Raw genomic sequence first — 27,255 nt, forward strand, 5'->3', positions numbered from 1 at the left:
CGGTTAGCCGGGCTCCTCCAGGCTACTGAGAGCTGCATGGTGGGAAATGGGGAGGAAAGCGAGGAAGGTCAGCTAGGGAGGCGCTGTCTTGATCCTGGGTGCAGTGAAAGTTCACCTAAAGGCCAGAGGCTCTTCTATTGGGGAATATAGGCCTTTGAGGGGGGTGGGTGGGCAGGAAGAACAGCATTGAATAGGCTTAAAGAGCTCCATGGGTCTCCCAACATGGCATGCAAAAACGCTGGTGTATGTTTGAGACTTTTTTTTTTGGCTGACACCAGTGTTTTCCAAGGGTCCTGGGTTCCCGAGAAATTAAAAAATACTAATTGGAGTGGAAGAGCTTAGAGCTATGTCTTGAAGTTCTGGGCCCCAGGAAAGGCAACTAAGAACCTACAGTGGGAAGCAACACAGAGGAAGGGAAGAAGAGGGAATGGGTATGATTTGAGATGAAGGTGGTGGTGTTGCCAAGACTTAGCACCCTAGGAGAAGATAGAATCAAGGCAGAAGAGGAACTTCATGGGGATACCTTAGTCTTTCAACAGAGTGTGCAAGTGCCACACAGCTGGTTTATGGGGAGCATGGTAGGGAGAGCCCCTCCCAGCCATAATCCTCATAAGGAAGTGGATCAAAGGCCCCCAAAATGTTACCCCTGGCCATTCGCCAGCCTCTGCCTTGGAAAACCTGACACCCCTAAGTCTTCACCATGATCAGGGCCATGCCAACACTGGTACCCAGATCCTGGGCAGCTGTCCGCTCTCAGGATGAGGACAGCCATGCACCTGGACAGGCTGACCACAGCCCAGAACACCCCTCCCCAGAACCCCCCTCCCCATGGGCACACACCTGGTTGACCCAAGTGAGTCTTCATGGTCCTGGAATACAGCTGCTCCCACTCAATGTCCTGGTGAGAATGATTTCACTTCATAACCAGTTTGCTTTAGGAAGCAACATTTATAAATCAAATAAGTGCTCTTGCCACTACAAATGTTTGATTTGGATCTGTGTAAAGGTGATATTATTATGTATAGTGTATAGTGAGAGGTGGTTGTGAAAACCCAAGCATTGGCAGTTTGCGTGAACATAGGAACATGTACCATTTTAATACATTTCAACAACATTCATAAGCCCTTACATTGACTGTGTACTCCTTCTAAGTCCCCAGTGCTCCCTCGTCTTTGAAGATTGTCAATCCTACACTGGACTCTCTCACTTTGGAATGGGACCCACCAAGCCACCCCAATGGCATTTTGACTGAGTATACCCTAAAATACCAGCCAAGTAAGTTATTAGGAGGAGAGGAGGGGACAATATGGGTTGCTTTATTTTTTGAGATATATCCATTAATTTGGAAGTCAGCATTACAAGGAGAGGGGAAGAGACAGAAAGCCTTCATCGACTGGCTCATGCCTCAGATGGCCCCATCTGCCTGTGCTGGGCCAGGCTAAAGCCCAGAGCTTTATGTGGGCCTCCAAAATGGGTATCAAGGGCCCAAGCACTTGGGCCATCCTCTGCCTAGCAGGGAGCTAGATTGCAAGTAGAGTCGCCACAACACAAAGTAGCACCCCTGTGAATGCTGGTGTCACAAGCGTTAATGCCACCTGCTGCATCACAATGCTAACTTCTCAGATTTTGTCTTACATTATTGAATAGTAATTTGTAGAATTTTGATGGTGTAGTGTGTTACACTACACTTAGGAGCTGTGGAAAGTCATCAATTATATGAGGCAAAAGAGGAGCAGGATTAGAAAAGTCCATGCAAGCCAGGTTTGACATTTCTGGTTTACATGTTTATGAATATGATTGTTTCTGTCCCAGTTGATGGAGAATGCTTTGCTTGTTGTTTTTGATCGGCAGTTAACAGCACACATGAATTAGGCCCTCTGGTAGACTTAAAAATTCCCGCCAACAAGACACGCTGGACTTTGAAAAATTTAAACTTCAGCACTCGGTATAAGTTTTATTTATCTGCACACACAGCAGCAGGATTGGGGAGTCAGATTACAGAGGAAGCGGTGACCACTGTGGACGAAGGTAAGATGGGTATGTATGAAGTTCATGTGGTGATCATACCAGTGTATGTATGAAGTTCATGTGGGCGAGTGGTAGCTTGTGCTTTCCTTCCTATCATGGGACATCTGTCTTACCCAATTAATAAAAGCACTAATTTTGTAAATTCTCATTCTTATATGTAACGAAGTCAATTACTTAGTTTACATTGGAATAACTGAGATTTTTTTTCAAATCCATGTGAAAGCTGTGAATGTACATTAAAATATTGGAATGGGAGTGAGAAATTACAGTATTTACCACATTTGAATTAGACAGTCAAAGTATTCTGTTTTCCTGTTTGCAACTTCATTCACACGCGTGTGTGTGTACACATTCTTATAATACATATATGTGCACACACAGACGTGCATAACTATATAGACATGAAGCATGTAATTCTAGTTCTGGTACTGGCTCACTGGAAAAAAAATTACTAATCCTCATATTGATTTAGACCTCCTAGCAGAGAAGTCAAAATGATTTCTACACAGTATATTGATTTTATGTTTGAGCAAGAGACTTTGTATTTTGGCATGTCATCTGGTACAGAGAAAGGGAAATAATTCCATTAATGTATTTAGAAAAAGAATTAACATTTATTTTCGTACATTTCCAAAAGCATTCTGAAAATTGCAGATTCTGTGAAAATGATCCAAAAATCTTGTACAAGGTGTTCTGGTTTTGCATATCAACTAAGCTGTAGAATTGCTTGACAAGTACTTACTTGATTATCTACCATTGCATAAGAACTTGGCTTTTCTGTCCAGTGATGGTTTTGAAATAGCCTGAGCCAACTTGGATACTAGACAAGCATGAGTAAATGGGTCTGAGTCACGGATCAGTTTGGGGACACTGCAAACCTTTGTTCCTGGTACTTAATGCAGATGACATTTTCTTTCCTCTTGCATGCTGTAGTACTTTAAGAAGTGTTTTGTATCACTATACATGCTCACAGTGTGTTACATCTAACTATATAGTGTCCTGTTTCTGTTTCCCTTCATTAAAGCTGGTTTTCTTCCACCTGATGTAGGTGCAGGCAAAGGTAAAACTCATCTGCATGACTTTCTACATGTGTGAGAGTTGCCATGTCCAACGTGGGGAAGTGCAGCATGGGTTAAAAAAAAGAGAGAGAAATAAAACATACTTGGAAAACTAGAATAAAGAGAAGCTCTTGGCTTCTAAATGAAGGCCTGACCTTTACGAGTAGAAAACCATGCACTGAATTCTCCCCAAATTTTTTCTCAAAATGTAGTCGCCGGTGCAAATTTTAATATTGAACAATGCGATTTTGGCTGGATCAGACAGGACCAAAACTGTGGATTTGTCCCAGATCCTCTACATGGCCGTGCTACCTATTAGGAATTTGGAACTATTAGTCCTCGGCTGAAAACAGCCTGTGAGGAACCAAATCAAGCCAGCTTCCTGTTCTAATCTGATGTGGGTGTTTGCATCCTCACAGATGCGCCTAGCATCACGACACCATCCACTTGGAATTGTGGGCTGGCCAGCCCCGCACCTGGGCTGAGGTGAGAAGTCTCCCTGGTGGGACCCTCTACAAGCGAGTCCTCCCACATGCCCACTCAGTTGTGTTGTTCTGTCTTGTCTTCACCAAACTGCTCAGGCCTCCTGGGGCACAGCCAACCATCCTCATGGGATCACTTCTGTTCTCTTTTGCTTCTGGCAGCTCCCAGGGTCAGAAAGGTGTATTGGGGGCTGGTACTTGAGGTGCCGTAGTGGTTCTTCCACCTACACAATCCAGAGTGTTCCCAGGCTCTGACCCATGGCAGTGGGTTGACCAGATAGCTATTACAGTGCCACAGAGTCCCTGCCATTGGGTATTGTTTTCATGGGCAGTCTTTGGGCTACTTTTCCTGGACTTTGCAGAATACATATTTCTTTGGGAATATTTCCTATCCCGAGTGTGCATTTTATCTTTGAACCAAAAACACAAATGTAGAGCCAGCTATGTGATTACGAAGACAGCAGACAATTCAATAAGCTCTAGTAGTAAAATCAGAGGTCCCTCAGATCAGATGGGTGAAAAAGAAGAAAAAAAAGATAAGGTGAGAAAAAAAGAAGAAAGAAAAATAAATATATTTTTAGGAAGACTAACCCAGATTCGCAAATTCTGCTTAACTAGCATCCTGTTTATTGAAAACAAGCAGAATTTGTGAATCTGGGTTAGTCTTCCTAAAAATATATTTTTTTCGATCTAAGAATGAATTCTGTGTGCTTTTCTATTTCCCTTCTCCATGTGAAGATTGGTTCTCCACCGTTCTTCCGAATTTCTATTTCAAATGATCTTTTATATTTAAAGAGGTACAGTAGGGGATAAATAAGATATAGGACATTGGGGGGAGGGAATCATGTTATCCTTAGCTTTGTAAGTGTCAACATCTAATATTTCACTGTAAATGTCATTTTTAAGTGATTTTAATTCACTACAGTCAAAGAGGAGGAAAGAATTGTACCAAAGCTTTCATTTTTTTTCATTTTCTTGCAATGTGTAAGAGACATTGGGAAAAAGAGATTAAATGGTGAAGCACAAGCCAGGATAATTTAATTAAGTATATTGTGCTGTACTAACCCTTTTTGTTTGAAATGCCATTGGTTTGAGAGACAGAGAGGTGAGGAGAGTGTATTCATCTCCGGGGGCACTCTCCAAAGCCCCAAAGAGTCCTCAACTGGGATCTCCATCTGAGGTGTCCCACATGGGTGCCAGGAACCAAGCCTCTGAGCCATCCAGGTCTCCCACATGGGTGCCAGGAACGGACTCCCACATGGGTGCCAGGAACCCAGCCTTAGCCATCCAGGTCACCCACATGTGTGCCAGGAACCCAGCCTTAAGCCATCCAGGTCTGCCACGTGGTGCCAGAAACCGGCCTCTGAGCCATCCAGGTCTCCCACATAGGTGCCAGGAACTCAACCTTAAGCCATCCAGGTCTCCCACATGGTGCCACATGGTGCCAGGGACTAGCCTCTGAGCCATCACCTGCTTCCTGCTAGGGTGCACAGCAGCAGGAAGCCAGTGTCAAGAGCCAGAACTTGGAACTGAACCAGGCACTCAGGTGTGGTTTGTGGGCTTGTAACCCTTCTCTGCCATCTGACCCCTCTTCATCATTTTGCTTTTTGTAATTAATAAGAAGATCATGGAAATATTCAAATGCTTCAGGAATCATTTCTTTTGACCCATTTCCTTCTTTGGTGAAAGCACTCAATATCTGTGTGAGATGGACAGTTCCTGAATTATATTTATTCTATTTCTGTCTGTCTTTAAGTAGTTTCAGGGTCTGGGATGCTTAGATCTGGACTGTGAAGGCATTAAAAGAGGTGACCGAAAATAAGCAGACAGTGGGTTTGAGCTGCGTCCCCAGTATTACTCAAAGAAGATCCTACTGTATTCATATTGTGGGACTCCACTCCTCTTAGCACAAACCAGCAGAACGCTTTTGGAGAATGAGTAGTTGGGGCTTCCAGAATAGGGAGAAAGTGACTGGCAAGGCAGGAGCAGAATTCGTATCCATGACCTGATGAGTTAACCTCCTGTGGTAAACATTCAGGACTGACCAGAGAAGGGCTTGATGTGCAGTTAGTGCTGAAAGTTTCCCATGAGCTCCCACTGAACTGTTTTCCTAAGGTAAAGAAACAGTACATCTAAAACCAAGCTAAAGTAGATTTCCAGTTCACCCTGTATCTATCATGGAAACGTAGAAAGCTCACCGAGTTCAGTAGCTACTGTGCCTGGAATATAAAATGCACTGGCTGATTGGTTTGTTTGAGACATAATGCTCACATGCCATCCACTTGTGTGTTCCTCAGCTTCTTCCAGTGGCTGGAACTGGGGAGGGTCAAAGGCAAAATGCCAGTGGGTCAACCCAGGTCTGGCATGGAGGTGGCAGGGGACCCAATGACTTGAGCCATCTCTGCTGTCTCCTGGATTCTGCATCAGCAGGAATCTGGAGTTAGGTGCTGGAACTAGCAAGTAAATCCAGGCACTCCAGTGTGGGACACAGGCATGTCCTTGACACTACGTGTTCACTCCTGCCAATCGTAGATGTCACCATACTGAGACATACATAAAATAATTATAAACATGCTGAGCTAATGGGTTGAAGAAAGATGCTCTTTGAGCATAGAAGAGTGAACTATGGGTATTTGTTTTGACATTAGAATTGCGGATAAAATTCAGAGGAAGAGGAGCAATGCTGAGTAGTAGGGCAGTAGACCTACACTTAAATTCCAGCAGCTAAGTCAGATGGTCGGATGTGTGAGGTCATAACACAGGATACAGGTAAAGGTGTGGACTTGACACACCCGGAGATGGTTAGGTTATACTTAGAAGCCCAGTTTGACTGTGGCATAGACAGTGTATGGAAACAAGAAGCTGCTGGAATGTGTGGGGAGAGACTCAGATGGGAACAGATGCTAACAGCTCGTAACCACCCCAAATGCTGTCTAAGTGAATGGATGGGTAGTGAAGGGAGTTAGAAGTCCCTATGATAAAAGTAGCTAAACAGCATAGAGTAAGCTAAACATAAGTTTCCAGTAAGCAATACTGTTATTGGTTATAGTTAATAGTAGAACGATGTGAATTAGACCTTTGGAACTTGTTCATCTTATCCATGACATTTTGTGCCCCATGTCCACCTTCTGCCAGTTTCCAGCCCATCCCCAGCTCTTGGCAACCGCTATTCTACTCTGCTACAGAAAATTCTCTGCATGGCTTGTTCAGATTCCACGTGTATGTGAGGTCATGCTGTAGTTGTCCTTCTGTGACTGGTTTGTTTCAGTTAGCACAGTGTCCCTCAGGGTCACCCACACTGCAGTTCCCATCTCGCTGCCTCATTCCTTCTCATAAGCAAAAGATATTGTGTTGTATGAATTGACTGTAATTTCTTTATCCATTCCCCTGCCAGGCGCTTCCTAAGTTGTTTCCACAGTTTGTCCATTGTGACTACTACCTTGTATTTGGGAGAATACATATCTCTCCAGGATACTGATTTTTATCTCTCAAATCTGCAAAGAAAAGCAAAAATAGAAAAAAAAAAACCCTATGGATGAGGAGTCCCTCTCCTCACGAACCACTGTATGTAAGAAAACAAAACAAGGTTCTCCTTGGTTGGAGGATTTTGCTATAGTTCTGCGTTGGACGTTTTGCATAACCAGTCCAAGACTAAATTCCCCGTTTCCATGATTCCAACATTTTTTCAAGACTTCATATTTTCCCCTGAGTTCTTTGCTATGGGTCTTTTACACGCATGTCCATGTGTGTGGTCTCTGTTGATTGGTCATTTTCCCCTTATGATCTGGTTCCTCCAAAAAAGAAAATCTTAGAAAACTAAAATTCATCATGTCCCCAGAAGAACCCCTCTCTCTTCTTGCTTAGCGCAAAAACACAGAATATGTGTATGTTGCTGAATTATATTTCAGAGGTCAGGTGTGTGATTTGACTTTCTAAATGCACTTCTGTTTTGATGTTAAGATACAGTTTTTCATAAAACTTCAGCAGAATCCTTTAGCATCTGTTTTGCAACATATTTTAGAATTTAATTATGAAGTCTTGAGTAAATACACTAATACTTCCTAAGTTACCACACTAGCATGTTTTCTCCGAGGTAGTAATTGATTTTATTTTTTGATTAATCAAGTTATGTATAAATAGATGTGTTTTAATTCACTCAATAGAAAGCATGTAGCATCATGCAGTATTCATAATATGAATTATCAAGAAGCAATTCAAATTCTGCTATGCATTTTCAGAAAATGCTATGTGACAAATATAGCTGACTAGACTTTCTTGGTATATGGGATGAGTCCTGGCACAGCAGTTTTTGCTCCCTCATTTCTTTCTTAACTTCTGGTAGAGCATATCTGGCGATTCCTCCGGCAGCTTCTCCCAGCACATCCTTCCTACCCAGCATTCTCCAAGGCAGAATTTCTCATCTGAAGTTCCTGAGCTCCGAGAGTCAGGTTCTCAAGGAAGCATGTGACTTCAGGGCAAAAGCCCAAAGGGTATTCTTGTTCTCCCCCCCACCATGCCACACCTGTTTAGAGCTGAGGAGTAGCCACATCGAATGGAGTCTTATTTTGAGCCATCCTACGTTCCACCATGATTCCGTCCCCAGGACAGCTCCATAGTCCACCTCCCTGTCATACAGCAGTGAACAAGGACTGTGGTCCCCTAGGGCTGTATCTGTTGCACAGTAGAATATGTGAATCAGAAGCCATGTAACACAGCTCAAATATTTTAAGATGATGGATAATACTTTCTTATTAATCTATCTCCTAATGTCATAATCCAAAGAAAATTCTTGTAAGGAAAGTGAAAAGGGAATAAATCCTAAATTTTAAATTAATTTTATTTGCACTATTTTAGGATATTTAAGCTTACTTTATACTTGTTTGTGTGGTACTGATTATTTGTTTGTTTTATTTTTGTGTTGTGTATTTAGTTCAAACACTAGGTCCCAGGATCAGCAATTTTACTGCCGCGGCGGCTGAGACCCATGCCAGTATCAGTTGGGACTATGAGGGACCAGAGCCTGTGACGTTTTATGTTGAATTTGGTGTAGCAGGCAGTAAGAAACAATTTCATTATCAGATCTCTCATTTGGGTTTACATTTCAAGAGATGAAGAGTGTGCTTAAAAAGATTTACTCTCAGTCATCTTGAGAAGTAGCTTGACTCAATTAAGTGAGTCAGGATTATCCAAAAAAAATGTATTGCCATTCGCAGAGAATATTTTATATGTAACTGGAAATACCATTTTTCATGTTATTAATAAAGAGCATCCGTTACGTATATGTGTTATTTTAGTGTGATTGTACTTTAAAGTACCTTAAAAATGATCATAACATCTAAACAAGAGTCATAACTTATTGAAAAGTGCAGATACACAGAGAGGAAGACTTCAGATTGAATCACAAAGTAGCAGAAATCAAACCAACTTGAAAACATCCCTTTTGCCCAAGCTAACCCAACAAACTTTAGAACAAACTGCATGGAATGAACACACTGGAGGAGCATGTATTATGTTTCAATGTTCAACATAATCCCAAGTCAGTTTATACCCCGGCCCCCTCTACTGAGGGTGAGGCAGCTTCCATTTCCAGAAGCTCAGAAAAACTGAGGAGGGTCGCTTCTAAATACAGTGTGCTTTATATGCAAGGAGCTGAGCAGCTAGTGAGTATCTGACAAAATGCTGAGTAGAGTCCAACTTTCTGGTGACGCCATTATTGTGTGAATAAGAATTTTAGAGGTAATTATCCTTTTAGAAAGGATAACCTTTGAGGAAGATTGAATCTCTAAACTTGGATAAATTTGGAGATACTTAAGTTTGCCAAAAGATTCACCAGTAGTTCACTTACACTGTTTAATATATGATCATTCTTTGTATAAACATTTTTACGTAAATTCAGCAGTTTTATAAGGCAAATGACAGATAAAGAAGCTTCCTTTCATATTAAAATGGGAATAAATATAATTAGTATTTATTCTGGATATCCAGCCCCATTTTTCTCTGACAATATTTTTATGGAGATGTTCGTTTTAATTGATTTATCTGACCCAACCAAAATGGTTACTATTCAAAAGCATAAACCCAAATCTCTGAGATTTTGTTTTGGGCTTAGGAGGGATTATCCTTTCTTGAAGCATGAAGTAACTCCCAGTCCCTCCAAATACTCAAATGTGTTGTTTTTGCCACGTTTCCATAGGCAAAGAAGAATGGAGAAAAGAAATTGTAAATGGTTCTCGGTCCCGCAACTTCTATGGGTTAAAGGGGCTAATGCCGGGAACAGCATACAAGGTTCGAGTTGGTGCTGCTGGGGCCTCTGGCTCTGTGAGTGCAGAGGGTGTGTTTGAGACAGGCCCAGGTGAGGCTGGCTTCTCAGACAGGGGTGGAGGGCAGCCAGGCACATCGGTGGAGCCAGGGGCTGGCGGAGCTGGGCCATGGTCAAGGCCAAAGAAATCTTTCTGTGGGGTCTGTTGGGTTAGGCGTTGCAGTTTCCAATTCTTTCTGGCTGTTTGTATCAAATGAATTGCAGGAACGAGCATATCATCTTTGGTCACATTATTACTGAAAATCATTCCAAAAAAGATTTAATGTTTAACCTACGTTACTTGAATAATTTCATTTTTATCTCATGTACATGTACTAAATATCTCCAGAATTAAGCTGAAATTTCTCAAATGCTTTGGAATTTGATGTAACATAAAAAAATTACAATTCTTTGTATCAAAAGTGGACTACAACCCAGCAGATCCCAGCAGTTTGTCTAGACAACTGATGTTCCATTAGACTGCTTGGAACAAGAAATTCATATATGACATTTCTGTGACAACAAATTTGATCGTGTGCATGTGTTTTAGTTATGTGAATGTGATCACGGTATGCAAGTAAAGTTCTTAGTGAAAATTTGTCATCTACAATGCAGCCATGTTCCCATTTCCTTACAAGATGGAAAGCAATCCTTGTTTATTTCCATATAGACAAGGACTGTGTGCTATGTGTTCAGTTTTTGTTTATACCCCCATGTTGTATCCAGTCGCTTCATGCATGTTCCGGGAAGTATTGTGTTGCCTGTAGAACTCAGAAGCACATGGTATTGTGTGTGTGTGTGTGTGTGTGTGTGTCTTTTGTTCACAAAGCATTATGGTTTTTAAAGTAATTTCTCATCAATGAGAAAATATCCAACATAACATCCAAAAGTAATATTCTGTAGCATCAGATGTAGTTTTTAAACCTCCATTTGCTGAAATCATAATGTTTTTAACAAAAAATACTTCCCTGCTGTTTTGTGCCTTTTAGTTTCATTTCCTTGAATATTCATAGTTCCAACAAAATACTATATTAGCCATAAAAAGGAAATAGATTACCAATAGTTTGCAGTTTTATAAGGTTCTTCTTTGTATTATTGGTAAGCTTTAATTTGAAAATACTAAAAGCTAAGTAGATTTTCTATGCACGCACAGCTGGCAGGGGCTGGGCATTTACTTACCTCCACTTTAGGCTAGTCAAGTGGTTTTTCTCATTCAGTCTTTACAACAATCCTGGGACACAGACACTGTTTCTGCCCTCTTACACCTCATATCAGCACTCAGAGAGATGTAGTGTCTGCGACGCCACCAATAGGAATACAGAGAAAGATGGGATTCAAGTCTCAACCAAGGCCAAGACCCACACTGAAGGGAACAGGTTGTCTCAGAAATGACCATTTCCATAGTGCCTGGGACTGCCTTCTATGGAGCCATAAAGGCTCCGTGTGTGCCGCCAACTTGCAGGAGAGTTAGTCTCCCTCAAAGTCAAGTAGCATCCCAGCCACATTTTTTTCGTCCTTTTATAGAAAACAAGCCTTTTAGCAAACTGATTGTTCCTTAGTGATCTAATACTTAACAATTCCAATAAAGAGATTCCAGACAGTTCAAGGGGTGTGGTCATGTTGGGTAGATGTGTCCCGGTGATGAAAACAGGAGAAGGCCACGCTGCTGAGTGTCATTTTTTACATATGTGTATAACTGTTAGAAGGAACAAAGATTGATTGGACCCTAATGACTTCATTTTGCATATTATCCCGAGGAGCAAATGCCATCCATATCACAAAATCCTCAACCTCCTGTCACTCCACCTCCATTCTTCTCCCAGTTTCTGTGGCTCTGTCTCTGAGACTGCTTGGTGAACTCCCATGGGCAGCATCCTCCTCTTGCTCCTCCACACTTGCTGTTGGGTGTAAGAATGCCAGCATATGACAGGAAAACTTGCTGTTTGGCTGGCTTTTAAATGCTGCATTCCTGAGCTGCTGCTTTCTCTGAGTCCTGCTCCTTTCAGGAACCTAGATTCAATTCAGATCTTTATTTGGCTTCATAAATATTCTTAATAGGATAGCATCTCTGCATTTTATAGTCTGGATTTTTTTAAAGATTTATTTATTTTTATTACAAAGTCAGATATACAGAGAGGAGGAGAGACAAAGAGGAAGATCTTCCGTCCGATGATTCATTCCCCAAGTGAGCGCAACGGCCGGTGCTGTGCGTTCCTCCTCCAGGTCTCCCACGCGGATGCAGTCCCAAGGCTCTGGGCCATCCTTGACTGCTTTCCCAGGCCACAAGCAGGGAACTGGATGGGAAGTGGAGCTGCTGGGATTAGAACCGGTGCCCATATGGGATCCCGGCGCGTAAAAGGCGAGGACTTTAGCTGCTAGGCCACTGCACTGGGCCCCTATAGTCTGGATTTTTAAGATTCATTTCGTCATCTTCTCCTTCAAAGGCCAAACAGGATTGTAGTTTCTTCCAGTACTGTATTCCTTCCCCATGCTGCTGTATATGACTTCATGAATGCTGCCACACCTGCTATGGCCAGGTGTGCCCTACCATGACTTCCTATGCATGCCACCATACGAGGTATGGCCAGATATGACCTGGTATGACCTACCATAAATGCTGCCACACCTTGCTATGGCCAGGTATAGCTTATCATGACCTCTCAATGACTCTATGCCACTTCTTCTACTGAGTCTCTTCTTATATCACAGAGGACTTGAAGATTTGTTTTGACTAGTCCCAACAGCTTTTGTTGTCCAAACTTTTGTCAAGTTCATTTTTTTCCCTTTGAGAACATTTCTAAGTGTTTTAACTTCTCAGGACATTTTTATGTGTAAGGGATTCTTCCTAAGCAGACCCAGACAAATACCGATTTCTGCCCATCTCCCTGCCCCATCTCATCATTGTTTTTAGTCTATGATTCTGAGAACTCAAACATATTTCTTCTGAGACCTCTTACGATGGGGCCCAGGTCTTCCCTAACACAGCAAGCAACCCAATAGCTGAAAACTGTTGTCCAAACAAACTTCCAGGAAACACAGCACATCCAGTCCTCTGCCTTATTTCCGATTTCCATAGTTGTATGTTTTTATCACTTTACGGAATATGTAATGTGATTTTATTACTAAAAATTTTACATAAAGTGAAAATCCTATTTCACTCTGCATTTTTTTCCTACTAATACCCACTCATGGGAATCTGGAGTCTACCAAAAAACCATGAGTTTCATTCCATGTGCTTGTGGCTGTGTGTGTGTGTGTGCTACGCACAGTTGTGTTTGTGACTTGAGTTTCTATATTATGGTTGGGATGATTTTAGAGTGTTCTGAAAGGTTTGATGTCTCTTGTAGTCATTCTGGGCTTTAGATTCCTGCTCATATAGGTAGGAAGTCACTTGAAATTTTATCAACACAATTTCTGTTTCACATTAACCTCTGGTGCATTTGTATTATATGTGTATATGTGTGTGTATATACATTAACATATTGTGCCTGTCTAATCTTAAATAGGGTAAGCAGATATTTAGTTCTTTCTTCTTCAGACATAGAGGCAAAAACTCAGTCAATTTGGATATTTGGTTTCCAACTGTCAAACAAATATTTCTAGTCTTTGCATAATTACACAGTAGCAAGCTGCCAGCAAGCAGTTCAGTTTGGCCAGTCACCATCTTGGTAGGAAAACATTTGTGCTCATATTTGAGCGTCTTACTGCATCTTGCCTTTATCAGTTGCATCTTTCCTTTATCAGTTCCTCAGCTCGAGGATAAGTGTAAATGCTAAAACCATGTAAGACAAGACCATTTCAGCATTCTAGAAACAAGAACTCTGTAACTTCCGTCAAGCGCTTCAAGAGACCACTTGGCCTGTAGTTCAGCTTGGAAGAAAATGCAACACAAAGATCATGTGTGAATGGAAAGAAATCGAATAGATTCTCCCTGTATGGGACGTTCCTGTAGCTTTTGAGCCTTTGTTCAGACTTTCGCCTGTTCGCTGTCTGAACATGCTTTCCGGAATGCGTTAGAGCCAGAGAGTTTTATGACTTAGTAGTGTATTCTCGCTAGTATGTCAAATCCCAACTCCTGGACACAGGTTTATTCCCAAAGACTACCTCAAAGGATTGTTGTGAAGATTAAATGAGATTATGCCCTCAGAACCGCGCTGAGCATATAGTAATGTTAGCTGTTACTATCCTCATCTTCACCCTCATCATGATGACTGTGGGATGTGTGTATATAGGAATGGAAGGGGAAAATTGCCTGTAATGGTGCTCCACTTGTGTCTTATTGGTGCAACTTGAAGCTCCTCTGAGTTAATGAGGCACATGGGAGCTTCTCCAGGGAAGAGCTTTTGGCCTTGGATTGCTTTCCAGGTAACCTGTACTTCTTGCCATAGTCCTCAAACGTACTTCCATACATTTTTTTCAACATTCCTCTTCACACTTGATTTGCAGCATTTCATTTGCCTCCCCAGACTTCATGGGGAGAAAAAGAAATAATGAAATGCTGTTTTTGCAACATGCAGCAGAACCTGGGATACATGTAGTCACGCTGTTAATGTCTGTGCCCGGAGCTCACACACATCTGACCCAACTATGTGAAATGTATCCAGAGGAAGTTCAGTCAAATTAAATGCATGAAATGTGCATGCTGATAGAGTGAAAAGAATGAAATCTTTCTCCCTTGATTATTATGGTCAAAAGAGAAAAATTGAAGGCCTTGAAAGAAAGAATTCTTACCAACCTTGAAACAAATCCGCATGGGCATGTCTGAATAGCCATTGATGCTGCACTTTGTCCCATATGATTGACACTTTCGTATAATAAGAGAAATGTTCATTACCCTGGTTTGCTTAGGAGCTTTGCATACTATGACTGGTTAAATAAGAGGCTTCATGTTTATTTATGCAAAGAGAACAGATGAAAGTGTAAAGAAAAAGTATACATGTGAATGAGTATTTTCTCTTCAAATTGCTCCTTTATTCCAATAATGAGGCTGCTGGCTAACATATATTTCCAAGTCTTTTGAAAGGTTGCTAAGAAATAAAAAATATTGATCCTTTGAGACTTAAGAAAAATCTGGTCAGAACCAAACTCTTGTAAAGGAGATAGCAAATATTTGGGGTATAAATTTGAGGTGTTATATAAAATAATAAGGCTAGTTTTTTTGTGTGAACTGGTTTTTTTTTAACAGAAGATTCCTGAAACATTGCAGAACAGCAGCAGCGTTGTAGTGGCTTGGTTTCATTTGAAGGAAAAATACTCAGTAGATGTATACATTCTGTTCTGTTTAAAATCCAGCTTTATGTTCTTATCATTGTGTTAAACAATGTATAATTTGCCCTGTAAACAATAAACCTTTTAACTGGTTAGAGGATTGGTTTCCATTAAGAACACAATGTTCACGAGAGCTTGATACGATTTCATTTTATTAGCGCTCAACAGTTCTCTCTCTCTCTGAATGTTTTAAGTGACGGTTTTTCTTTTTTGTTTTTACTAAGATAACCTCTTTTTTTTTTGTTCTTAACATTTTTAATTTACATTACATTTGGGGGCCTAATGCTCCATCAAATAATGATGATAATTTTTCCAACTACATATATATAAATTCCTGATAGATAACTAAAAAGGTCCCATTTTGGAGCCCCATGGAAAATATGTAAAAGACTACAGAGTATGATAGTTGATTTTTTTTTTTACTACAAGAGATGACATTATTCTTGTTTTCGCTTTAATGCATTCCCCTCAATCACACTGGTGTGTTTGCAGCGATGGCAAGCCGGCAGGTGGATATCGCCACTCAGGGCTGGTTCATCGGCCTCATGTGCGCTGTTGCTCTCCTCATCCTCATCTTGCTGATCGTTTGCTTCATCAGAAGAAACAAAGGTGGTAAATATCCAGGTAAGAAAAGACGATGAAAAATTGCTTTATAATGCTACCTACTGATCCACTTCTCTAAAAAGCAATTATGAGAGTCATCCCATAGATTGCAGCAGCACACCTTCCCAGAGCCGGGTACGTGGATTTTCTGTTCAAACAGCGTTTGATCCCCTTTTATAAAACAGCAGTGTGAATGTTGTCGAGGATCAGAAGGCCTTGAGAGGAGCAGTAAGTGAATCTGTTTGCCGAAGATACTGTTGAGTCTGCTGCTTGAGGCTTCATTTAAGCTTTCAGGGCTGCATCCACTAATGCATGAACCGAGTGTTGATATAGGAATGTATAACATTGCTTTGCCTGTATGGTAAAATTGGTTATTTCTTCATTTTAGTGAGCCCAAAGAATTTATAATCATTTTGCCTGACCATCCTACCTTCAATTGCAAGAAAAATGCTTTCAAAAGAATACACTTAGAAGAACATTTTGTAACCAGTAGCATAGCTAATCCATAGATTGATAAAATAAGGATGACATCCCAAACCAAAGTTACTTCATCATCAGGGCACTTAAGTGTTAGCATACACATTATAGGATAACATATGTGTTAGAAAATGTTCATGCTAACAGGTTGCCTAAAAATGCCCAAAACATCACAATATGTATATGACCACATTCTTTGGATGGTTATGTGAGGATATTTCAAATGTTTGCAGAAACATGGAATTCAAAAATAAATTTATTTTAGTGCAGAAAACTCTTAATTCTTGCATAGCTTTTTGGTAGTAGGCATTCTGCATAATTAAAAAAAAACCTTATGTTTTACTATATCAAGAATTCTTTTCCACTACTGTATATCTAAACAGCGTACTCTTGCCAACTGTAAATGAGGAAACAAGGGATTCATGACTAATAACATCAATTTGAAATTTTTAGTGAAAGAAAAGGAAGACGCCCACGCCGACCCAGAAATCCAGCCAATGAAGGAAGATGATGGAACGTTTGGAGAGTACAGGTGAGTCCTGCCTCTTCTACTTGCCTGCCTCAACCTGTGCTCAGGCCCTCGCCCCCAGCAGCGTGCTGTACCTGGTATGGCGTGTGTCAAGTTTGCCTTAGATGTGGCTCAGTGTTTATGTGTCTCTCACTGTTAAAACATCCTCATTTTTCATTAAAAATAAATCCGTTTCCATTTTGGCCATGGGCTTCGAGGCAGAGTGGCACCCCACTCCTGTCATGCATCTAGGGGCCCTGTATTGATCGGTTCAGCAAAACCAATGTGCCATTGTGAGGAAGACCCTTCAGAAATGGCAGCATAAAGGAAATTGTTTTTATAGAATTGGTGTTAGCAGATTGTTTAATTTCAGGTACTACGTTAGTTTTTCCTTAGCAATGCTCGTATCCCTCTCCATACATCACTTCCTTATGCATAACCATCAGCCACATGGCACTTTGACAAACCAGGAACATACTTGGCTTAACTCATCACTGAGCAAAATTATAGGCCACATTTTAAAAAAAAATCCCCTCTTTCAACAAAGGTGCTATTTCCTAGGTGAGTGGCTCTTTTCAAAGAAAAAAAAATGAATGTTTATTTTGGATATGATTAAAATCCAAAACAAAATTTTTTATACTAAAATCCTGAGATTTTCGTGCCCTAACAGTATGTCTCCATATAAAATGATTTGAATATTAGTTTCCCCCTTTATAATCCTCTTAATCATAGCAAGCACTGAGTCTTAAACATGTAGAGCCCACATTGAGGCTGTTTTTGCAGGAAAGAAAGGCTTTTAGGTGAAATAAAACATTGTACTGTTGGACTGGAAAGGACATTCATAGATGAAATATTTGTGTCAGTTTTTACCTGTCTGTGGCGCTTGATTTTGATATTATTATATCTGTATCATGGAGAGTGATTTGATTTAAAGATGAGCTATATAGAACTTGTTGAGAAAAAAAAAAAACAAATATTTTCAACAGTTTTCCATGCAGATGCCATGTTTTTGCCTTTGTTTTCTTGGCACCTAAACTGTCATCCTCTTGAACAGAGATGACTGTGAGTTCTAAAATCACTCAGCCTTTCTGTGACTTACAATACAGAACAAATGTATCACAAGAGAGCTCTGGAGCTGCAAACTTGTGAAGCCCCTACCCCATCCACACAACAGGTTTCCATAATACCATTGAGTAGTCCACAGAAGCCCCTGTATTTCTTCCGTAAAGCAGGTGAGCTGATATTACTAAATGACTTCTTACTTTAGAGTCCTGGTAGCTGCAGTTCTCCACAAGATATGCACACCACTTCCTCCTTGTTCTGTAATGAAACTCAATGTTTAATATGTCTTGAAAATTATTTGCATGAACTAAAGCGAAATCATTGTCCTTTGTACACTGTCCACATGTGGACAGGTCCCTGTCCGACAGTGCCATGCTTGTACAAATTTGGTGATGCGCTGCTCATTTCATAGGTATCAAATACGAACTTGCTAAGATACTGATGGTGGGTCTGTTCTCGATTCCAGTGCAGCTTGATTCACACAAAGATTGAACTTTGTGAACTGGCTTGGAATCAAGGGATTGCTAGTTCTACGAGCAACTCAGCCATTGACCATGATTCTTTAAGATATTTTTCACCTATACATTAGGTTCTTCAATTATTGAATGATCTTCAATGGATTGTTTCCAATTGTGTGATTTTTATGCTATGAGCTACCTACTAACAACCTTTAATATGACTTGGTCCCAGAGCAGTATCTAGTGGGTGTTTGGTACCCTATCACAATTGCTGGACTGACTTTTATTTGTACGTGTCTTTTTGTACAAATGTTGATCCATGTGCGGGGCTGTGCCGGTGAAGCATTTTCAAATGGCTGACTTTGGCTTGGCCCTTGAGTATCTCAGCGAAGATTTTTCATTTGGGCCTACTGAGCATAAACGCAATTGGTGTGGAGACAGAAACTTGTCATGCTTGCAATGACACCGATCTGGAAGGAGCCCAGGGAAACAAGGTTCTGGCCAGTGTCTTTAACTCAAAACTTAATGATCTTATTCTGTTCAAATGAAGCTGAAAGTTTCCAAGGACAATACTACAGGTGAACTTGCCTGTCCAGACTTCCAACCGCCTTTCCCTATAGTGTGGCTGACCAACTTCCTAATATTGCTTCAAAATGTTTCTCTTTGGTTTCTTGTTTATCTAAAAAAAAAATTAGGAGCCTTTTATTATCTCTGATGTCACAATTAATGAAAATGGTTCCAGCTATTTATTACAGACCTATTAACGGTACATTTAAATGTTCTCTTCACTAAGTCATCCGAGTCCTTTTTCTATTTTGCACCTTCTGGGAGTTTTGAGCTCTATGTTCTTGATTGATTCTTACTCTCTTTCATTCTGAAAATGAATTGCTAAGCCAATCACACACAAAATTGGTGCTGTTGGCCAAATTGAAATTCATTCCCGTTGGGATTTGCTCATCTTCCAGCCTCATGATGTGGATGCCATTTCCGAGGAGGCGTCCTAGTGCAAAGAGGGCTGGAACTTCAGCGGTGACCCAAGTTGATGTTTTGTTTGTGTTTGTTTTGTTTTGTTTTTCATTTGCTATAACCCTGTACTCTTACTCCAACACTCACTTTTAAGCAGTTACTCTCCGGTGGAAGCCTGCAGCTTTCTTTGTTTGTTTCTTTGATTATACAGACAGTAGGATCTGCATCCATACTAACATGTAGAAAAATCAGAGAAACAGTACAACCAGCTGAGTAAGTATACTCTTATTCTTTAGAACCATCCGTTTGAAAACCCAAATGGACCTAAGTCACAAAGCAGATGTCCACAGCATTTAAACTTGTAAACTGTCACATAAACAAAGTGGACTTGCCATGGAAACCATATCATTCACATGAACATGACACTGTTGCGCACATACTGGCCCACACTTGTAAGATTTGAGTGATGCAACGAAGCATCACATTTGTTCCAGGCCTCATATTTATTCTGCTCACAGTCATCAGTTTGTAAGCAGAATAGATCATGATGGCAATAAATAAGAACTGATGGGTTGGAAACAGTTTTGGGGTCATGAATGTCAGTAAAATTGTGACATACTTTGATCGCAATAGGCTGGTAAGCTAATCATAAGGTCATTTTCTTCTGAAATGATGAATTACATCAATCAATATTTTAATGCCAGATAAAACTTATTTCTGAAATAAACCACATATGCATGTGATATATGATCTTCCTAGTAGCTACTAAATTCAGTTTGCCTAAGAGATATTTGAGGTTTTCCCATCTATGTTGATAAATGAGGTTAGCCCATGGTTTGTCTTCTCATAGTCTTCTTGTTTCGTTTTGTTTTGATTTTTTAGTATCCTTATGTGAGAGGCCTGTAGGTACTCTGGCAGAGAGAGAATTGTCACTCCCAGATGCTTTAGAGAACTGTGTTGTACTAGCCTCATAAACTGATCACAGAAGTGGTTCGTCTGATATGTCCAGACTTGAACATGTCCAACAGGAAGCCACTGATCTTACACTGCATAATGCTCTGTGTCATAGTGGTGATTCTAAGCTTCTTGTGGTGCAGACTGAAAACCTCAGCATCCTCTTCTCTATGCTCATAGATAATCAAAAAATAAGTACCCTAATGAAATCTGCCACTGTATATAAACAGTCTTGTACAGTGGCAGGTGTTCTGGAAAGATCCAGCCAAGATCATAATCTACAAAAGCACTTCGCATATCTCAAGCATATCAATAATTCCTCCCCAAAATAGAATATTAGGCTTGTTCAGAATTTGACCAGTTATAATGGAATCATAACTAGTGAACCAGTTCCTTTAAATCTGCTGTGAATGATTAGGAAAAAAGGGGTTTATAAGTAAAATTAAAAATATATATATATATAAAAATTTTTTAAAAAAGTAAAATTAACTTTCATGTGGGATTTTAAAAAATTTAGGTAGTGTATATTATTTTTAAAATAACTATAGATGGACTTCAGTTGTAAAATAAATTTATCTGTAATTTTTTCCAATAAGGAAAAAAATCCTGTTGGTTTTACCTTCAAAACAGGTCTCTAATCTGATCCCTCAGTACCTTCTACAACGTTCCACTTCTGGCCCAAGCCCTGTGTCCTCTGATTACTGCAGTAACCCTCCCTACCCCCTCAGTGCAAGGGATAGGGAGTGCTTTCTGTAAATGGCACACCAGGAACACTCCAGATGTTGCAGGCCACAGGGCTGCTGCTGCAGCTCTGCAGGTCTGTTGTTGACACAGAAAGCAGCCACAGAGGCTTTTCATGCATGGCTTGGACACAGTTTTGCTGGAGTTTCCTAAACCCAACCCTCTAGGATAAGTTACCAATGTTGATAACGAAGTAGTGGTTTTCAAACGTAAGGAGAGGCCAGACTTTAACCTAACATTTAAGATGTCTACATCCCATATGGGAGCACCTGGTGTCGGTTCAACTCTGGCTCCTAACTCCAGAAACCTGTTCAAGCCAGCTCTAGGAGGCGGCAACGGTAATGGCACCAGTGTTTGGGTCACTTGTGTGTAAGACCTGGGCACGTACTTATCTCTTGGCTCTGGCCCAGGTGTTACAGGAAGTTAGGGAGAGAATCAGCAGATGGAGGAGTTTCTCTCTCGCGCGCTCTCTCTCTCTCTCTCTCTCTCTCTCTCTCTCTCTCTCACACACACACACACACACACTTTAGAATGTATAAATTAAATGTGAGGCTATCAGGCTGTTCATGCATTGGAATCCTTGCAGGGGCTTCACACCCCCTCCATTGCAGGCAGTCCTTAGAATGTCCCGCAGGTCCTTGATCTGGCCCTGCCCGACACCCCCCTTGCCCTAACTCTTGCATTTCCAGTTACCCCAACTGCCTGCTGCCCTCAGAATATACCAGGCCTGCCCCCACCTCAGGCATTATGCTGTTAAAATTGTGTGTTCCCACACTAGAAGTGAACTCAACAAGGTCATTGTTCTTTAATCTGTTATGTTGCTGTATTCCTAATGCCCATAATAGACACTGTGTACGTAATAGACACTCAATATCTTTTATTGGATGAAAAGATGAGTGGGTTGAAGGCAGGCTGAAGGAAAAGCCAGACTAGAATTTCCTGCATTCTTGGGAACACTCACTCTACAAACCAGACTTAGACAAATCACTCAAACCCAGGTGAGTAAACTCTGCCCATTATCGCACCCTTTAAGAGGATACCTGTGTCATCAACTGATGAGCAGTGTTTCACAAAAGTATGCAAGTAAAACTTAGAGGTTGGTAATTAAATCCCAGAGGTTTTGTACAGTCTGTTTTTGAAACAAATTGGACACTGGATACTGTGTCCTCAGAAGTATCCCAATGCAGATCAATTAAAGATTCTCTAATAATTACCAGTTGTTTATGAGCAGTGATGACATGGGTTAGTCAGTTTGTGACAAGAAACTGTGTAGTGTTAGACAGGTAATTTTCCACAATATATGACAACTTCATATTGTAGCATTATTTCTCTGCCTTAAGATTTTCTCTTCCAGAGAAAAATCAAAACCCTTGGTTGAAGTTAAAAAAAAAAAAAGCTAAGATATTTATGCATCATAAAACATTTATGTCTTGGCCAGAAAAAAAAGTCACTGACTCATCAGAAGTTTTAAACTAAGAAGTTTTAATACAAACCAGATGGAATATTGCAGCTAAAGGGACCTCTTTGTTACATTTGTCCTTTTAATACTTTAAATTTTGTATGTCTTTTCTACTTTCCTTGCGTTTCTATGCCTTGAAAGGAAACAAAACTGCTGTGCCTTTCAAGAAAATGAAAATAAACTTTTTAAAAAGACAGTTGGATTGTATACTCCCCTCCATTTCCCACGACCCCCAAAAATGTTACCTGTTAAGCAGTAGGCCAGTATGTATAGCTAATGTTATGGTCATGTGAATGAATGACATGAAATGCACTGATTGGTCTTGTGCTTCCAGAAATTGTGCTTAGGGACTCCACAGAGAAGCAGCTAGTCACTCATCAGAGAGTCCTGTCAGTCTGTTCACATGCCTCCTCAGAGCCGCGTGCAATGTGGAGAAGACTGCATGGCCCCTAGGAGAGGGGGGACCGAGGACTAAGCTAATCACAGTGCTTTTCTTTAAAAAAATGTTGAAGAGTTCACGTTCTTTAGAATCTACTGGCACGTTCTTTAGAATCTAGTGCCTTTAGGTGTGTCTTCACCCATTTACTGAAACTCTCACGTAAAACATGACTATGCACTCTCCGTATAAGGATTTTGCTTTTCTTCTTAGGCAATTTTCATTTGTTTCTTCTGCATCCTTTTAATGGGATTTGTAGGTCTCTGGAAAGGTAAGATTGAAGCTTACAAGTCCAGCCTGAACGCAATAACAAAATTATTTGAAAGGCAGGAATTTGCTTCTTCTAGCTCAGAAAAAAAAATCCATATTCACTGTTAACTAAGATCATGCTCCATCCATCTCCAAGGAATCAGAGATGTTGTGCAGTTTAACATACTAACTCCTCTACTTGCCATGAGTGCTTGCCTTCGCACTCTCTGGAACTCAAAAACAGTGATGATTTCCAACCCTCCTCAGTTCTCCCTTTTTTAATGCTTGTGATTATTTCTTGGTTGCTTTCCAGTTAGGACTGAGAAACTGCCATTGAGATTAACATGCACAATAGCCACCATTCACTCTACTGAAGGGCCAACCATTTCTGCACCCGATTGTCATCGCAATGCCATCCAAACCATTGGAGTCAGTCTGACAATTAGATTTCACTTAAGACGCTCAGGACTCCAAATGCTTGGTCCATCCCTGCATGCATGATCTTTAAAAACTAGGCAAGCAGCAAGTGCCCTGACTGCTGTCCTTGACGGAAGTGTTTCTTCTCTTCCAGCGATGCTGAGGACCACAAGCCTTTGAAAAAAGGAAGTCGCACACCTTCAGACAGGACTGTGAAAAAGGAAGACAGCGACGACAGCCTAGTGGACTATGGAGAGGGAGTGAATGGGCAGTTCAATGAGGATGGCTCTTTCATTGGACAGTACAGTGGTAAGAAAGAGAAAGAACCAGCGGAAGGGAATGAGAGCTCCGAGGCCCCTTCCCCTGTCAATGCCATGAATTCCTTTGTTTAGCCCTTCCAGCTCTTTGCCGTGATTCCATTTCTCAAGAATTTCTCTTAAGCACTTGTTTGTCAGCTCTCTCATGCTATGAACATACAAGTGGAAGGTCTGTTTTCTGCTGTATGTTAATATTACGAGAGCAGTTAGAGCTAGAAGGCGACTCAGGCCGGTTCACGTGAGTTGGAATGCACAGTGCACATTTTCTGCTCAAGATGGATAGTCTTCATTTCTCAGAACTCATAGAAATAACACAACATCAGCAACAGATGATGTCATTTCCTCTTTGGAATACAGTTCAACCTGATGCATGAAAAATGCTACCTGTGTAAAGGGCATACCTGTGTACGCTATTCAAATATGGTTTGGTACTCTGTTTATACTATCCTCAGCAGAGCCCCCCGAATATGAATTCCATTTTCATTGTCCAGAGTGTAGTGTTCTCTAGAGCTTCAGTGTCTTGGTGGGCATTGCTGTGAAATGGGTGACTGTGACTAGCTGTGGTTAGTCTTTTGGGGGAGATTGGTAGGAAGAGTGTGTACAGTATCTACTTGCTAAATGAGTTCATTCTGACCGTTGCATTTGCTGATGCTTGTGAGACTCTGTCCCCTGCTCTTGGCTCCTGTTACTTCTAGGCTTCTTCATGCGCCATGTGTTACAGCAGCACAATGTTCTGCTTTCTACCCTCTCTCTGCCTACGGTTCTTTTTAGATTTAAGCAATGTGTTTCACGATGCATTTCAGCAGTGAAGCCACACAGAAAGCATCAAACACAAATCACTCGAACGTTCAGAAATGACTCCAGAAAACCCAGGTCAAGACACATGTAGTGCCTTCAGACAGGAAGCATTCCACACCATATGAGCCATTATGGCCAACTGGATTACTGCCCAGGCTGCTTTTTAGAAGCAAAGACAGTGAAAGCTGCAATGATGGGCCAGAGCTGGGGTGAGGGAGGGAAGGAAATGTGAAAATCAGAAGCATAGGGCAATTTATCTCAGAGAGCATTTCCCCCATAAAGTCTAGAAAGAAAAACTTTATTACCAATTGGAATACAGGACGATTTTGTAGTCTTCCCTAGTTTCTATAAAACAAATCTCATTCCGTTAAACAGATGTCAGCATAGTAGCCAATTCATAGAAAAAAAAACAGGTTATTCCGAAACTGGAAACACGCAGCAGCGTTCCAATGCTAGTAATACACCATGTGCTAAGACTTTACCTTCGTGAGCTTCTGAAATGCTCTGCACCATGAAGTAATACATGTTTGTGTGCAAATGGTGGCAGACACATTTGAGCATCTAGGAAACTCCAACAAGTGCTTTAAAAAGCCACAATGCTGCATCTGCAGCCTAAAAAGTAAATATACCTTCACATCTATAGTCTATCCCACTGTTAAACACTCTATCTTCAATGGTTTACCTCCAGATATGAACATCTATAACAACCTATGGTTGAAGGAATGCTCTGTTTCATTTGCCAATCAATTGGTTCCTCATAACTTGCATCAAGTTTAATTTTAAGTAAAGCTTTTAATATGTAGATATTGTGTTGAATTTGTAAATACACTTGAAGTGTAGATGCAATAAGCCTATAGGTGTGACATGCAAATAAACATGCAAAAGTGTTTATGTTGTGCTGTATGAGAACTAAGCTCCTTCTTGCAGGGCTCAGGATTGGAAAGCTTCTGCTTAAATACCTGTTAGGTTCCCTTCCCACCACTGCCTTTTTGCTGTGAATCTGCAGTAGTGGATTTTGCTACATACTGACAAGAGGCCTCTAGCTAACCTTGCAAGCTTTCCCTGTGGGGTACAATGGGTCTGGTGCCTGGTACCCTTGATACATGCAGGTAAAGCCTAGTTGGAAGGCATCCCAGATCAAGGTGGCGCTAAACCACCTGCGTAGTTGACCTTCATAGACCAACCTGCCTGTTGGGAAAAAAAAAAAAAAAAGACAAATAGGTTGGCCTGGGCATCAGAGAACACAACACAAAGGTCAAGTTAATTTCAGTTAGCTAGTGATTTCAGTTAGCTATTTAATGTCAGTTAACTCACATTTTGAGAAACGCATACACAGTTCTACTCTGCCCTCATAGTAGATGCTAAATTTGTGGGTGAAAGAGTTGTTATAGTGTACCAGATTTTGTATCAAAAATGAAATGTGGTTTTCAGAGTCTCTCTTTTGTAGCTGCTCATGTGTCCAGTGGAGTCTGAATGTCCAAATGATGGTGTGTGTATGTGATAGTGCAGGCAAGTGCGATTGGATTTCCATCTGCGAAGTCACTATTAAACTAGTCTTGCTCTCTTGGTGATTTTTCACTTTTTCAAGCACATCTTCTCATGTTTTGAAATGGAACAGATGTTGACCTATTTACTTTGAAAACTCCATCACTGGCAGAGAAAGCTAAACACCAAACCAAACACTGCGTAAAACAGAACTTTAAAAAAAGAAGTAGGGTGTCTTGAGGAGCAGTTCGTGAGAAGTAGACTTAGGCATTTCCAGTTGGCTGAGAGAAGGTCTGAGAAATCAGGTGCTGTCTTCTTTGCCAGAGTCCGGTGCTCGCCACCTGCCGTCAGGCACGACCTCTGGCTCCCGCCGGCCCGGATCGCCTCCCTCCCCAGACACAGTGAACCTTGGCTGTCATGCTCGATGAGACAGCTTGGACCTTAACAAGTGTGCTGTGTATGTCTCCTCCTCCTGTCTTCTGAGCAACTCAGAAATGTCCGATTCTGCAGCTAGCCCAGACCTGGCATGCTCCCGCATTCCACCGCGACCTGTATGGAACTCATGGCTTCTCTGGTCTCCCAGCTTGGCACCCGAGACTGAGTCAGGGACTGCTCACTCATATCCTGCCACGTATGAGTGAAATATGAGGTGCCTAGAACTCTTAGCATTTCCACCATGGAGCCCACCTCTGCCACTCACTCCAGGGCAGCCAGTCAAGGTTTTGCTCTCCCCTCTGCCCTATGGCACAACACATTCCTGGAACTTGGCCCCAGGCCACACCATCAGACACAGTTCTGTGTAGCAGCGGGTGGCTGGCAGGAAGCAAGCCCGGCTGCAAAGTGCATGGTGCTGCTCCCAGATGGTGTATGATGGCCCCGGTTTCATTTTTCATGGCTGATTCTGAAAATGGCTTGTAGAGGCAGGAGGAACTAATCCAGTGTCTCTTTGTGAGATTTCTCTGCAGATGGCCACCAGAGGGCTCCCTTGTTTTATTCAGTGCAAAAGAAACAGGCCTGCAAGAAAAATACAGACAAGCCTCTTGTGATAAGCAGACTGTTAGCCTGCTTGTACACCACAAGGTGGCCTGCTGCATCCAGGAGAAACGGGATTTGCCGCTTTCCCTGATGCGTTCTCAGCATCCAGGCAGTAAGCCTTGGCGCTGTGGGCTTTGTCGTGTTTCTTCATGTTCA

General features: G+C 41.3%; 1 protein-coding gene across 4 annotated transcripts in view; it reads left to right on the top strand.

Moving 5' to 3' along the window:
- Window positions 1-25,466, top strand: part of NRCAM (neuronal cell adhesion molecule) — a 229,535-nt gene extending 204,069 nt beyond the window's left edge. For 2 of the 4 annotated variants that reach the window (XM_058681470.1, XM_058681471.1), the window contains 5 exons: window positions 1,153-1,275; window positions 1,852-2,028; window positions 15,627-15,758; window positions 16,668-16,746; window positions 23,619-25,466. In XM_058681470.1, the coding sequence (XP_058537453.1) occupies window positions 1,153-1,275; window positions 1,852-2,028; window positions 15,627-15,758; window positions 16,668-16,746; window positions 23,619-23,856 (749 nt within the window). In that variant the 3' untranslated portion in view covers window positions 23,857-25,466. Of the gene's footprint in view, window positions 1-1,152; window positions 1,276-1,851; window positions 2,038-3,052; window positions 3,089-8,498; window positions 8,625-9,761; window positions 9,921-15,626; window positions 15,759-16,667; window positions 16,747-23,618 lie in introns of all 4 variants that reach the window. The other 2 variants (XM_036497245.2, XM_036497252.2) reach the window with 2 other exon arrangements.
- The last annotated feature ends 1,789 nt before the right edge of the window (window positions 25,467-27,255 follow it).

This window comes from Ochotona princeps, chromosome 25 (assembly GCF_030435755.1).
Source record: "Ochotona princeps isolate mOchPri1 chromosome 25, mOchPri1.hap1, whole genome shotgun sequence".
Classification (NCBI taxonomy): Eukaryota; Metazoa; Chordata; class Mammalia; order Lagomorpha; family Ochotonidae; genus Ochotona; species Ochotona princeps.